The following is a 15,684-nucleotide window of genomic DNA, read 5'->3' as shown; positions in this document are numbered from 1 at the left end:
AGTGCCTGTTGTTTCAAGTTTATTGTTTTTCTCTTTTAATATTGTTACCAAAAACAAGATCTTGGAGAAAGGGATGGTTATGAAAATGTGTTTGGCTGAAGTGCTTTTTCAGTATTGAATAGGAATTTATTATTAGGTCATAGCTTTAGCAAATGTCTGATGTCTTGGGTCTGTCCCACAAGAGACAGTGCTATGTCTGGATACAAGGTACTGTGAGCGTGTCACAAGCCCATATTCTGCAAGATAAAAGGTATAAGAAAGAAGTTGTGCATTTTTGGTACCCCCTGGGTGTGTGTGTTTTTGGCCTCCAAGGAGAACTTGGGCTGTTATGGGAAATTACGCAAGGTTAGAATCCATGAAAGAATGAGGGGTTCTAGGCCCTTGACTTCTTAGAGTATTCCTTGGTTGTTGGAAGTGGCATTATCCAAAAAATGAAAGGAAGGGTGGGAGGAAACATATATAAACAAACAAACAGAGCTCCATTTTTTGATCTTCTAGAGTTAAAAAATATAGCAGAATTTGTAGCTATGGTAGATTAGTGTTCATATTTTCAGCAGTTTTAAATGGGTGTAACTGAGCTATGCTGATTTACACCAGCTGAAAACCTGGCCCATATCTTTTAAAATTTGCCTTGACTACTATTTTTAAATTAAAAAAAAAAATTCACACAACATCAACGAAGGCCAATTCAACGTGTGTGCACTTAAAAAGAAGGGCAAAAGCAAAGACATAGGACCAGGTATTGCAGCTACTTACACCTCATTCAACCCCATTGACTCTAGTGCGGTTGCACACATGGAGTTTAGCCCACAATGTATGTATTGCTGTAATTATTATTATCTGTAACAGCTGTTTGAGGTCACTGGACATGAGTCAGCACTCCAGAGACAAGTTAGGCAGGTAATAGATACCAATCAATACTAATAAAACTTTTGCTTGGCTCCTAAAAATAACAGCTTTGAGGATCCGATTGCCATCAAAATAGGAAATACTAACCTGGTATTATACACACAATTTTAAAAATGAAGATAAAATTGAGTAGGATTATGTTGCCATCCAAGAGCGATCTTGGCAGAGTGGTGACGGGACATGAGAGGAAAGAACAGAACAGTTGGCCGCACCTTTGTTTTGGATACCTCAGTTGTTAGCACTAAATTAAATATTATGGATGAAAGCTGCAAATTATCCTTTTATATAGAGGTGAAATGCTACAGGTGGGAGACAAATGGAGTAAAAAGTGAACAAAGTTTACCATGAGAATAAAAAACCCACCTATCCTCCTTCAAGGATCAATTGGCCATTGTTCCGAGAGCACTTTTTTTCCCCTTCTTTTTTTAAATGCCATTTTACTTGTTGGCAGATACTACTTACATGCTTAGGAAATTGTGTTAATTTTCTCCACAAAGGCCTGATCCTACAGTCCTAACTCAGGCCAAACTGCCAGTGAAGCAAATGGAAGTTTAAATAGGAGTTAGGACTGTGGGATTGAACCTACAGGTGACCATTAACACACAACAGCTAACAGTGCTGCATTGAGATTATATGGTGTTACTTTTGTCCTTAAATCAGGCAAATGTCAGGACTTCCTAACTGGGTAGGTTGGCTATTTCAGATGCTGTGTTGGTGAGGATGGCACAAGCAGCGAGACCGAGTAGCTAAATGAGACGAATAAACTCCCAGAAGTACCCCTCTGAAAAGAGGTATATACCTCTACCCCAATATAACGTGACCCGATATAACACAAATTTGGATATAATGCAAGGACAGCGTTATATTGGGGTAGACGTGTATTATTATTTATCTTTTTGCCAAGCAATGGTGCTGTGTTTAGTGCTATACAGATAGAGGAATATGCAGTGTGGACAGAATATAAGCTTGGCCTCGGCTCCCAGAATTTACAGTCTAAACAGCAAAGCGTTTGTAATGCCAACAGATCCAGAATTGGCCTGTCATAAAGGAAATTCTAGATGTGTAGAGCCAGTGTTCACTCCAGCAATGTGGGCAAGAAGAGGGTGTGACTGAGAGAGACTGGAGTGCCCAGGTGCTTTGGCTAGTTCTAGTTTCTGGAAAAGACCCTTAGGGTCAGCAGTGTACAAATTAAATCAACTTCAGGGTGCTCTGTAACCCGTACCACCGGGCTGAAGTGGACACAGAATATGTGGTGCCATATTGCTGACTCCATGTGTCCAGAACTAAAATAATAATAGTGAAATTGGTTTAAAAATAGAGATTAGAAAAACAATATTTTTTTTTGCCTAATTCTCTTCAATTTGCATTCAGTCATTTTGGAATCTTAAGTTCAACCCTGATTATACGCTCAGAAAGGCTGTTCGCTATTTGGTGTGGACTGCTCGTATCCTTTCCTACCTCATGGGTATGGGGACCTGCCAAGCTATCTTTCTTGCTATCTACACAAGACAGGCAGCTGTCCACTCACACATACTCCCTCCACAGTCGTCTGCCTACCTCTGGCCTGTATTCACTTGTGCTTTTCATTCACTTGCATTTCTCCTCTTGCTCCCCATCACATTCTCCTTCTCTACCATGCCACTTTCCCCTCTATCTTCTCAATCTGCCTCCCTGAATCTGCTTCCTGCTCCCCACATTCCAGACTCTGTTTTCTCTCCTCCTTCCTAAATATCCCCTTCCTTTCTGCACCCACAGTCTCATTCCCAATACTTTCACATTCTCCTGTCTTCTACCTGGGCTCCTTGTCTTGGCAACTAAAGGGCTATCATATTCCCTGATGTCAATTTAATTTCAGCCCCTGTGGAAGCAATAAGAGGGTCCAGATCTCAATGAAACAGAATGGGCAGGTTCATGTTCACATATGGAGGAAGGGCAGAAAAGAAGCATGGGGGAAAAACTAATAAAAAGAGCTTGTAAAAGAACAGATGTTACTTTTCTAGAGCAGAGAGGCTGATATTGACAATATCTTCCTGAAATACTTTTTCGATGATAAATTATCATGGCTAAAATGGATAGCTTGTTTTGAGCAGTTTGTGTGGCATCTGGAATTGTCAATAAGAATAATGAGCACCAAGTAAACTGCCTTACATACACCATGAGAAATGAGATTGACAACATTCTGATAACCGCAGATTAGAAGAATTTGTGTGGTACGCATTTCATCAGGAAATCTGAGGAACTCTGATAGAAGACTTTAGGAACAGGTATCAAAGAAGGGACAGCTACCTCTAGGAGATGTACCAAAACTCTACAGCATTCCTGGAAAATTAATTGTGCCCACCTGGAGCTTCTGAATGCTATAAATATTAGAAAAAGAGTCATTAGGAAATATTATGCAGCTCATCAAAGCGGGTGGAAAGGATACACAGTGAATAAGAATCACATAAAGAGCAGTTGTTCCTTAGTCAACTGACCACTGTGGATATTTATACCTAAAGTGTATATAAAATATGTCCAGATCTGAAAAGTAATATTTTGTATGCATATTACACTCATTTTGCACAAGTGTAAATGGCTACAGAAAGTGTAGAATGAGGCCCAAGGTCTTTTGGCAGCTGTACTTGTGAGAGTAGTGCTAGATGGCAGCTGTGGAAATAGGGGTGGGGAAGAATGTGGGATATTTGCTAGTTGGCTCATCCATCAGGGGATATTTATTTGTTCACTAATATATTTTATGAATATTGTACAGGTTATACAGTGCAGTACTTTGCTGATTATTCTTTGTTCAGGGTTTACAATCTATGACTTGATAGAAAGTGCTCTGGAATTGGCAGTGCTTTGCAACTTACTAGAAAGAGATCGGAAAAATAAGTCTTTGAGACAATTATTCAAGTAATACATTATAATTTATTTTTTCTTTCTTTTTTTTTAAATATACAAACAAGACTTCATTATCCTTTTCACATTGTAATGGGGGAAAAGCGTGTAAGGAAAATATAAACACAATTATAAAAAATAGGAAAAATACTGATGTAACTTACTATTCAATTTCATAATTTGCAAATTAATCCAATGGTTCAGCTAACAGGATGGGCTACATTCATCTTGTGTAAATCTATTCAATAACGAGACTCTGTAAACTTAAAATTTGACCTAAAATGTGAGCGTGCTATGAAAGCTTTTATAAAACCTTAAGCAGATCGAACTGTTTGCGGATTTTAGTTGCACTGAAATGAGCTGCTTTTAAACAAACAGTCTCTTGCTAGAACTTCAAGCTCTGCAACACTGAGTTTCTGAAAGTGAAACTGACTACAAACAAAAGTGAAACTGGTGTTGTTTTTCCTTGTCCAATCTCAGAGAAATGGCAAAAGTAAACAGAGCGCTTAAGTGGAAGTCAAATCCTAGTGAGGTAAATAGAAAGGAACATAAACACTACCAAATTAAGTGTAAAAATGTAATAAGAAAAGCCAAAAAGGAGTTTGAAGAACAGCTAGCCAAAAACTCAAAAGGTAATAACAAAATGTTTTTAAGTACATCACAAGCAGGAAGCCTGCTAAGCAACCAGTAGGGCCCCTGAACAGTCGAGATACAAAAGGAGCACTTAAAGACGATAAAGCCATTATGGAGAAACTAAATTAATTCTTTGCTTGAGTCTTCATGGCTGAGGATGTTAGGGCGATTCCCGAACCTGAATCGGCTTTTGTAGGTGACAAATCTGAGGAATTGTCACAGATTGAGATGTCACTAGAGGAGGTTTTGGAATTAATTGATAAACTTAACACTAACAAGTCACTGGGACCAAGTGGCATTCACTCAAGAGTTCTGAAAGAACTCAAATGTGAATTGCGGGAACTACTAAAATGGTTTGATATACCTGTCCTATCAGCTCTGTACCCAATACTGAGATAGCTAGATTAATGCTTAATATTTAAGAGTCTTAGAGGTGATCCGGAAGATACAGACTGGTAGTCAAATCGTTACCGGCAATGATGAAACAACATAAAGAAAAAATGCAGACAGATAGAAAACGTAAATTGTTGGAAAAAATCAACATTTCTTGTAAGGAAAAAAATTGTCCTTACTATTCTATTAGAGTTCTATGAAGGGGGTCAACAAATATGTGGACAAGGGGGATCCAGTGTGACATAGCTGTCACTTTAGATTTTCCAGAAGTCTCATGACTGGTTCTGTCACCCAAAGGTCTTACATAAATCTAAGTTGTCATGGGAAAAGGGAAGAGTTCTTTTCATGGATTTGAGAACTGGTTAAAAGACAAGACAAAGGGTAGGAAGTAATGGTAAATTATTCAGGAATGGAGAGGGGTAGATAGTGGTGTTCCCAAGGGTACGTTCCTAGGACCAATCGTTCAACTTATTCATCAATGAAAATCCTGGAGGAGAAAGGGTAAAAGTGACGGTCAAATTTGCAATGATGTACTAACTGGCTAAAGATGTTAAGACCAAACAGACTGTGAAGACTTCAAAAAGATCTTACAAAACTGAGTGATTGGGCAACAAAATGGCAAATGAAATTTAATGTGAGTAAATGTAAAGTAATGCACATTGGGGAAAATAACCACAACTATACATACAATATGATGGGAGCTAACGTAGCTACAACTAATCAGGAAAAAGATATTGGAGTCATCTTGGAATTCTCTGAAGACATCCACGAAGTGTGCAACTGCTGTCAAAAAAGCAAACAGAATGATATGAGTCATTAAAAAAGGGACAGAGAATAAGATGGAGAATATCTTATTGCCCTTATATAAATCCATGGTACGCCTACATCTTGAATACTGCATACAGATGTGGTCTCCTCATCTCAAAAAAGATATACTGGCATTAGAAAAGGCTCAGAGAAGGGCAACTAAAATGATTAGAGGTTTGGAATGTGTCCCATATAAGAAGAGATTAAAGAGGCTAGGACTTTTCAGCTTGGAAAAGAGGAGACTAAGGGGGGATATGACAGAGGTATATAAAATCATGAGTAATGTGGACAAAGTGAATAAAAAATGTTATTTACTTGTTTCCATAATATAAGAACTAGAGGCCACCAAATGAAATGTATGGGCAGCAGGTTTAAAACAAGTAAAAATAAGTTCTTCACACAGTGCACAGTCAACAGTTTAAAAGAGAACTGGATAAATTCATGGAGGTTAAGTCCATTAATGGCTATTAGTCAGGATGGGTAAGGAATGGTGTCTCTAGCCTCTGTTTGTCAGAGGGTGGTGATGGATGGCAGGAGAGACATTCACTCCCTCTGGGGCACTTGGCATTGGCTACTATCGGTAGACAGGATACTGGGCTGGATGGACCTTTGGTCTGACCCAGTATGGCCATTTTTATGTAAGTAGCCATAAGTAAACTGGATTTAAAAAATCCGTTCTTTTATGACATTAAAAGAAGGTGACCTTGATAACATACTGTATGTAGAGAGTTGCCCTGAGTGTGTGCTCCACAATATCCCTCCCTCAACTCAGTGGAAATGCTGATATTCAGCTGCAACAGGGACCTCTTTTGGACCCTACTATCAGGAGTAACTTCAGACACTTGAACACAACCTTTTTTAACTGATTAATACACACAGCTTTATCTTATTTATTGTGTCTTCCCCGACTCCTTTTTCAAACAACTCATTGTTAAAGAAAGATTTATTTAAATTCTTCAGTGAAGTTCTCTTCTAATGCAAACCGTGATTCTGCCTCCAGCAGTACGAGATGCAGTAACTCAATAGTCCTAAGATTTCTTTTCTTAATTCTTAAATGTTTCCCTTCCTCCTTCCGTTGTGGGATAGGTGAGAAAAGCAATTGCCTCCAGTGCTTAATGCATCACAACTCAAAAACTCACTCCATCCTTGTAATTTTGAATCCCAGCCCAGCTGGTGGTTCCTGGATTTCAGACTCTGAATATGAGTTCAGCACTTTTAAATCAATCACTCTGAATAGTATTTCTGTCAAAAAGAAACCTTTTCTCTCTCTCTCTTTTTTTTGGGGAGGGGGGGCAGGAAGGCTTTCTTTATTTTCAGAGGCAGGCCCTGAGAAGTGAACACACTCATAAATGTACCCAGTATGTAGAGAAATATTAAATCATATATAATCTTTCCATTTATTTACAGTGATTGTTCTATTCCTCTTGTCTTTCAATCCAAGGAAGATTTCTGTACTTCACTGGATTTGCAAATAGCTCTACTTTTCCTGTTTATTTGTGTTTCCATATCTATGAAAACACTTCAGAATGTTTTAGGAATTAATAGACTGATTATATGGAGCATTGCCCCCTCTGCAGAATCAGTAGAGCTCAACTGTATACACTCTCTATACAGATATTAGCTAAAGAAGATTCTCCCTTTGCTCACGTGGATGGGGTCTGCACTTTTTGGAGCAGAAGACTTTGAGTTGTATTCTGGCTGTCACCATGATGTTCTGAGAGTGCAGCTCTGAAGTCCTAAGTGGACAATTACTCTTTAAAAATGTAATCCTCCTGAGTTGGATCATGTTATCTTTTGTACTTAAAAAAAATCCACCCATTTATGAAAATATGTTATGAAGTGATTCACTTTTGTTAATGATCCTTAACAATCCTCCTCCTTCTTCCTCAGTATCGTGTTGCACCAACCTTAGTTGGGCCCAAAAAACTGGTTGTGACTTGCTTCACAGCTTACCAACGGTTTCTAGTCTGTACCACAGCGATCCTTGGACCACATGCTCCCTTCTCCCACAGCCTCAGCACATATCCTATGGTGCCGTCTTCCTCTGAGAAGTCAGATTAACCAGAGAATTAAGTTCAGGTTTCTTGCACTGTAGTGCAGACAGAATTATTGACAGAGGTCTGCAGAAAAACCTGAATCAGGCATTTTTAAAGTTAATTATGTATGGACAGTTATTTTCTTTATAGTTTAATATCTAAATTTATAAAAGCATCATGTCAAAGTAAATGTTATAAATGTCATGAACATGGACTGGATCAAACATTTTAAAGGTGTTTTATGCATGTTAAGTTGGTTTATATTTGCAGAACCTTTTACAAAAGATACAAGAAATACATGCGGTATAAAGATATTATTGCAATGAGTTTGGAGTAGTTGCTTTACTCGCAATGAGTAGAGCTGGTTGAAAAATAGACATTTTCTTGAAAAACTTTGAAATTTCAAATTTGTTTTCATGCTGAAGTGTTCAAAATGGACCCAAAATTTTTGAAAACAAAAAGAAGATCTGAAATGGTCTCCGGGGAATTTATTAATTAAAAATGTTACTGAGACATTTATCAAAATGTTTCACTATGGAAAATCATAACCATTTTGATAACACTGATAATTTTTTATGAAAAAATGTTTTTCGTGTTTTTAAAATAAGGTACTTTTGAACAGCAACAAAAAATTGTTCAGAAAATTTCAAATTTTATTCACAAATGGTGAATTCCTGAGTTACAGCTATTTGGGAACTGATCACATTTGAAAAAAATGGCAGCTTTATTTTAGTTGCCTCTATGTATTCACTTGGGTGAAACTCTGAGCTGCTTCTTTAAGGTTATATCTACATTATTCACACACTTAACGCTGCCAAAGGTGATGTGTAGCTACACGCCAGAGTGAAAAACATACTGTGTCCACTGTGTCCACTGTGGAGTGTAGCTACTCATATCAGTAAAAGGCTCTGATAGAGGGGAAACAAGTAGGGAAAGGCTTCGCTGCTCCCCACTGCCAGAGCCTTTCACTGTGGCGAGGAAAGTCTCTGTCGGGGGAGGCAACAGGGAAAAGGTTCAGCCTTTTTCCACCTCCTGCCTCCGCTGCCACCAGAACCTTTCCCAATTCCTGGAGTCTTTTCTTCTTCTGCCAAAGTCTTTCCCTGAAGTGGGGAAGGATTCCAGCAGCAGGAAGCTGACAGCCTTTTCCTCACTGCTAGAGTCTTTCCCTGCAGTGGGGAAGGGCTCCAGAAATGGGGAGCTGCCAGACCCTTTCCCCACTGCTGGAGTGTTTTCCTGCAGAGTGGCAAGGCTCCAGCAGTGGGAGGCAGTGTAACTCTACACTGCTCAAAATAGCAGTGTAGAAGTGGGTCATGGGCTTGGTCCAACAGAGAACATGTAGGGTATGTACTCCACAGCTTTCAAGTGTATCTTCACTGGCTTAATCCATGCCTCCCTGTCTACACTGCTATTTATACCTGTGCATGTATGTACACTGCACGCTTCCATAAGAATCCTATGGTGTACACACAGGCTAAGAGGCACAGCACAAAACTAATTATCTAGGGGAGAAGGAGCTATGGCATCTTTAAATCACCTTTATGCCCTCCCAATTCTAGGCTGCTGCACAGCTTCTGGCATAAATTAGACAGCTCAAAGTGCCCGATTATGGGACACAGCGCTGCCCAGAATCTCCACAGTGCTACGTGCTTCATCCCTGCCCTTGACACTCCCTTCCTGTCTCCAGCCCTGTCCTTGGTATGTCTCCTATGCCTTCGAGGTCTTGTGAGGGGTCCCTTGGAAGGCAGTCTCATCCCTTTAAGTTTAGCTTCCCATTTTTGAAAACTTTGGCCATATATCTTGTGATGCAACAAATGAAATGTAGCCACATGGATTGTCTTCTGCATCACAACAGTTGGGTGTGTGGAGGGTAGTCCATCAAAAATAGAAGTGTTTTTATTCACCCTCTTCCTTCCACTCATTTACTTTGACTATCTCCTTCTTAGTTCTTGTCTTCTCTTCCTTTAGAATTCCCTGTAGTGGTAGAGTACAGATTAGGCAGTCTCTAAGGCTGTCTGCTCTGCTTTGAGGGTAACCATTAGGGATGCTCAGAGAATCACATTCAAGGGCTTTCTCTGCTAGAGCGAGGAGAATGCTATCGCCATAACCAGGCTGTCTTTCTAGCCTCCCACAGTCAAGGAGCTGAATCTGCAAACTGACTTCTTGAGCCCCTCTAAAAGCAAACTTCCAAAAGCACCTGCTTTACCATGTTGACTCATGTAGTGTATTCCAGGCAGGAGGGGAGAAGGAGGCCAAAAAAAGAAATTCTTAGTCAGAGGCAGGTTTATAAAGGTTGAAAGTTAGTACACTTATGCATTATGCTGTTTTAATAACTGAAAGGAAAAGCATTTAAAACAGAGCTCTTAAATGATTAAGCTGGGTGTGAAGGAATGTTTTTCCCCAGTTGGGCCTCTTACCATATGTACAGTATTATTACTGTAACTGTATTGCACTATGAATGATTTATGTAGTGATTTATCCACTCTTCCATGACTGTCACCAATATCTATTATCAGCTCATATTCAACCCTTTTACAATGGCAATATATGTAACTTTGTATGCTGCTGCATTACTTGCTTTTTAAGCAATAAGATACTACAAGGAGTGCATTATTGGCCACTAGAGCATGCCTCCATGTGTTCATTAAGCACAGGTCTGGAGACAAAGCGCACGCCCGCTGTAGGAGCATGATTTAAGGCCAGTCATGTGTACCCAAAATCATTTTATTGTGATTATGAAGTGAACATTGTCAATTTTAAAATGTTTTTAAATGGAAGTTTGGTCTGTAGCAAACTAATCTTGTTATGAAAAGCAGGCAGGAAAAGGAAAATGGGGGAGGGGGAATGAAACTTATTTTGGTGCAATTTTTTAACCCATTTCAGATGCTACAGGTTTTTGCCTAAAGAAGCTGCCAAAATCCTGTAAGTGTCATTTCTTGCTTTCATAGCTGGTGCTGCTCTGAAGTCCTGTTACTTGTGATCCAGTGACTGCTCCTCTAGCAAATACTGCTTCTCTAGCAAATGGGCCATTTTGAACTTTCATTTTCTGTTAAAATTAAATCGGGAACTCGACAACTCAAGACTAGTGGTTTTTTTAAAAAAATCACTATAGCAAATTCAGCCCATTTTTGTTAGTAACCAAAGTTTGTTATTTCCCCCCCACCCCCCGTCTGATGGCTGTTTGGTTTGGTGGCCTATATTAAATGAGTTGGTAGTGTCAGTGCAATTCCTACTGTACTGAACTGACAGAAACCGAACTATCCTCTCTCCACAAGAAATTGTCACACTCAGGATTTTAGGCACATTTCTGGGACAGTCAGGGCTGATGAAGAGGGGGACGCCAGTACAAATTACCGGGGCCCGGCGGTCCGGAAGGGGGTCCGGGGTCCAGCTTCGTCACCCTGTTTAGCCGGTCCGCCCTTGCTGGGGGCCCAAAAATTTTTTTCATGGGGGCCCAAACCTGCTCTCAGCAGCCCTGGGGACAGTTTGGGGAAGCTTACCCAGAGGCAGCACATACTGTACCTGTTGCATGGATAACAGAGGATTCATTCTACAGGGTGGCCAGCTCAACAGTAAATTCACTTAAAGAGAGGGAAGAGTGGTTCCACAGTGTTTAATACTCTCAGTTTCTATTAAAAAATACATTGGAAGATCAAAACAGCTCAGCTGCCAGTGAAATGAGATAAAAATGGCATTTGGGCAGATAGACTTCAAAATGTACTACTCCTGCTTTTTTATTTCTTCAGTGGTTTAGACCTGACTGGCACTTCCAGTGCAGTTTTTCTGATGGCTGGGCTGTTTTTCCTTTTTCAGCCTCTCTCTCTTTCTCTCTCTTTACAAAAAAAAAGGAGAAAGGGAAAGGAGAGGAGTAAAAAGGGCATCTGATGTGTTCTTTGTAATAAGTAGGGAAAGATCCTAAAAACCCACTTGCCACAAGAAGTCTGTTCAAAGTGTTTTTTTACAGTCCTACAGAAATGTATAAAGAACATTTGTTTCTTGTTTTATTACTGGCATCTGAATATGAAAGGATATAATTTAGGTAGCTAGATCTAACTGGCATTTTTGAGGTACTCTATATACTTATACCCAGACTCCAATAACCGCCTCTCATAGTGCACCCCTGTTTCAGACTTATGTGTATCATATGTTACTGTACTTATCTTGATCCCAGTTGGTCTTAAATGTATTACTGATGCCTACAATTTTTTTGTTTTAGCTATCTGTGCATGTTAAACTAGGGTCCTAGCAAAATGTCACTGGTGGAAACATGCTACTTCCTTATACCCTCATAATTTCTTCCACATTTATAACTAACTGCTTTATTACTGCAGAGATGCACATTTGCAGTCTCACCCATTGCTAAATGGAATAGCAGAAAAGTTGTGGTGGTGAGTTTTTTTGTTTTAAAGTGAGGCCTGCAAGAACAGAGACAGCTGGCAATGTCTCTCAGTCCAAGCTTGCCCATAGGAAGTGGCAGAAGAGGGACTCTGACTGGCTTCATGTGGAACTCGTGGTGTCTTCTTAGCCCTCCCACATAGTGAGATGGTCATAGGTGTCCAGCAGTAAACAGTCAACCAAAACTGGCAACCCTGCCCCAATGGTGTGGCAGCCTGGTTCCCAAGTGCTGGCCTTACCCATGGGAGAATTTCCTGTTGTCCTCTCTCTATGTTCCTACCATGGTGAGTAATTCATGGCCCACTCCTACATTCAGGGAGAACAGATGAGGGCACTTGTATACCAAGATAAGTACCTTAAACATGGTTAAGGCAGACAGAACTCTATATAGACGGTAAGATCAATCCTTTAGGGAGTGACAGCAGTGATCTGTTACAATGAAACATAAAAGCCTTCTACTTTACTTATTGTTAATTGGGGCTGTGCTGTATATTATGTCATCATGTGCTCATTTTACACTCATTACTGGGCTACACCCTAAGATTACTCACAAATATCAGCTAGTGAGCAACAGGGCTGCCTGCATTCACGTTGTGTCCTGCATTGAGCACATTACACTGTGATCTGTATTGGCTTCCATTTTGTTTGTAGGGGAAGTATAAAGTGTTGTTTTTAACCTTACACCGTAAGCAGCTTTGGTCCTGACTGCCTCTCCATATGTAATTTCACAACAATTGAAATCAGCTGAGGTGCAGCAAGCTACCAGTTTAACTGGGATAGGGCTTGTAACAGGTCATTATCAGGCAAAAGTCCTCAGCAAAGGTCCTCCTACAGAGCTAAATGTAAAACCCATCTTTTCAGCTATGCTTTTCTGTAGAAGCACCCTCACTTTAGATGTCTACAGAAACCTAAAACCAAGCCTACTTCCTGTCAGCAGAGAAGGGTGAGACATATTAATGTTAGCCCTTTTACTTGTGGAAGGCACTCAGACACTGTAGTGACAGGCACTATGTAAGAACCTAGATGCATATGCAGCAGGAAGATTTGTGATGGGGCATTATCAGAGAACTGTCCTTGAATCTGGAAATGACTCTCTGGCCCCTGGGATCAGGAGAGTCCAGACTTATTGACCTTATGGGCTCAATGCATGGCCTATTTATTTCCTTGGCTTTTTCTGATAAGGCGGGCCAACTGAAGTAGAACTGTTTTGAAGGGGGGAGACTTTAGTTATGGTGGTTTGGGGGGTTAGTGAATATCAGTCCATTAAAACTTAGTATGATTATTTAATAAAAATTGCACGGGCACCTAGAATTTGGGATTAAGTCTCTTTGGTAATGCAAAGCAAATAAAAACAATTACAGTAATTAAAGTTGTAGGGTTGGTTTCTGTATGAATTGACAGTCTTTGCTCACGGAGGTGGGTGGAGATAGACAGAAGGCTGTTTGCATATTGATAGGGCAGGATGCAACTGGGAGAAAGCTAGAAATTCTGTCACAGGGTCTGCAAACAATCTAGTGACATCAAATGGATGCCAGTGCTTGCTTGAAATCAGTAACAGGGAAGATAATGGAAGGAAGACGAAATAAGGGGGAAAAAAAGTACTATCCATTTTTTCAGCATGCTGCCCTTTCTTTGACACATACCACTTTCCTGTGTGTTTGTATGCGTGTGCACACGTTTTTAACCTACTTAGTTGTGTGTCAGCTTCTTACCAAGTCCCAGAAACCACCCCTTGGCTGGCCTCATTTTTTAACTCAGTAACTTATTACAATAAAGTTGTAGTTAATAGTTTCTGGAAAGATGATGGCAGTCTGTCTTTAAATGTACACACTTTGGACTAAATGTTGAGAAATCACAGGTATGTAATGCAAATCCTGGGTGTGCCAGCCAAGCCTGTAGAAAAAAAAGCTCGTTAGGATTAATCTCTGGCTGGGTGACTAATGCAAAGGGAATGAGTTACTTTCCTCCCTGAGACTGCAGAGATTTTGACATAGCTTTCAAAGGGGTTCCACTGGAAAGTAGCTGGTCACTTTGTGCAGTAAGGTATGTTATCTGGTGCAGAATAGTATAGTAAACTTGCTTTAGACCTCAGAATAGTATAGTAAATTAGAGACACACACAACAGCACATTCCAGACCAGGGCTTAAAACAAAACCACACACCCAGTTTGGACTAACTGAGTTACCTAATTATCCAACATACTTTAAGAGTATTAAGAGCAGCAGCATATGAAAGCTGTCTTACCTCCTGTTTTGTTTCTTGAGCTCTGCCAGATTTTTATGTTTGAAGACCCGAGTATGAAGCAATGCATTTGTTACATCCCATCTCAATCTTTGTTTCCACAGTGACTTCCACATGTAATATTAGCAAAATGACTTGCTGCCCTAGCTTACTAATGCCATGCATATGTTAGTAAGGAGTAGCTGAAGAAGTGTCATTTTATTGATAGATCTATGCAGTCTTTCTTGGGTAGAATACTACTTACTGAAAAAGTTTATATAAGACAATAGGATTTTATTTTACTTTTTTGTTGCGAGTTTTGTAAATAGCTAATAGCAGTCAAAATTGTCAATGGTATGTAATTGTTAGCCCGATAAAAAGAAAAATAAATGGCTATCTTATCAATAAACTACATAGAACGGACTGACACAGAAAATTTCACAATAACTTATGGTATTTCATCATGTTGCACTGCATTCCAAGTAATTTACCATGGCAGTTGTAGTTTCAGATTGAAAATCTTTATTTTTCCTGCCTCCACCAATTTTTTTTGTAAATTTCATCTGTATTACATATTTTATCCTAGGTATTTTATTAGTCCTGGTGAGGATATTAGCAGAGCCTTCTAAAACTCTTGCCAATTTTCAAAGAGAATTAACAGAAAGGGTAGATTTTCCTGATAATCCTTTTAAAATTAAAATATAACACCAAAACATTAAGTGACATTGAGGGTCTGACCTAAACCAGCTAAAGCTGGGAAATTCAAAGTGAACAGCTGACACTCTCTGGTTAAGGGCTCATTGTGCTTATGTATTGAAGCCAGAGACTGGGAAGCCTCAAAAGATTCAGAGGTCAGTTCAGATAATATCCAAACTTTTGGATGCGTATCTCAACCCTGTTAGTCTGGAGAATGGGCTAGAAATCTTCAGGATCAGGCTTTCTTGTGAGAAATGCAGCATTTCTTCATTGATCCAAACATGGCAGCAAAATGAGGACTGACAGATGCATAAAATCCATTCGTGTAACAGGCCACAAATTTTAGTAAACTTAAACTCAGGGAACAGGTACTATGCACCCATCCCCCATACTCTCCTATACCAGGCATTAGGTGGTTCCAATGTGGGGTGTATAGGGCTCCTACCATATCATCCGTAACTCTGGGTGGCTCAACTCAGCTCACTCAAGAGTCCTACCCTTCCATGCTTTCTCCAAGGGAAACAAGAGGATGCAGAAGTGTGGGGACCTCACCTGGCGAGGACCACAAGATCTCAGTCTTTCCCATGAGCCCGTCAGCAAAATCACTGGCCTTTTGCCTCAGCAAGCCCTTCATTTTATCTTTGTAACTGCACTAGAAACTGGCTGCAATTTGTGATAAATTAACATCGCAACCAAGTAACTTAGGTATTAAGCACATTTC

General features: G+C 39.8%; 1 protein-coding gene across 2 annotated transcripts in view; it reads left to right on the top strand.

The window, feature by feature from the left end:
• Window positions 1-15,684, top strand: part of LOC142047095 (uncharacterized) — a 190,678-nt gene that overhangs the window by 495 nt on the left and 174,499 nt on the right. Inside the window, exon 1 of one of the 2 annotated variants that reach the window (XM_075067778.1) lies at window positions 12,230-12,331. The exons of the other annotated variant lie outside the window; for it this stretch is intronic. Coding sequence (XP_074923879.1) covers window positions 12,250-12,331 — 82 coding nt within the window. The 5' untranslated portion in view covers window positions 12,230-12,249. Of the gene's footprint in view, window positions 1-12,229; window positions 12,332-15,684 lie in introns of those variants that run through there. 2 annotated transcript variants of the gene reach the window in all.

This window comes from Chelonoidis abingdonii, chromosome 7 (genome assembly GCF_003597395.2).
Source record: "Chelonoidis abingdonii isolate Lonesome George chromosome 7, CheloAbing_2.0, whole genome shotgun sequence".
Taxonomy (NCBI): Eukaryota; Metazoa; Chordata; order Testudines; family Testudinidae; genus Chelonoidis; species Chelonoidis abingdonii.
Note: the sequence above shows the minus strand (reverse complement) of the source record. Positions and strands in the feature narration are given on the sequence as shown.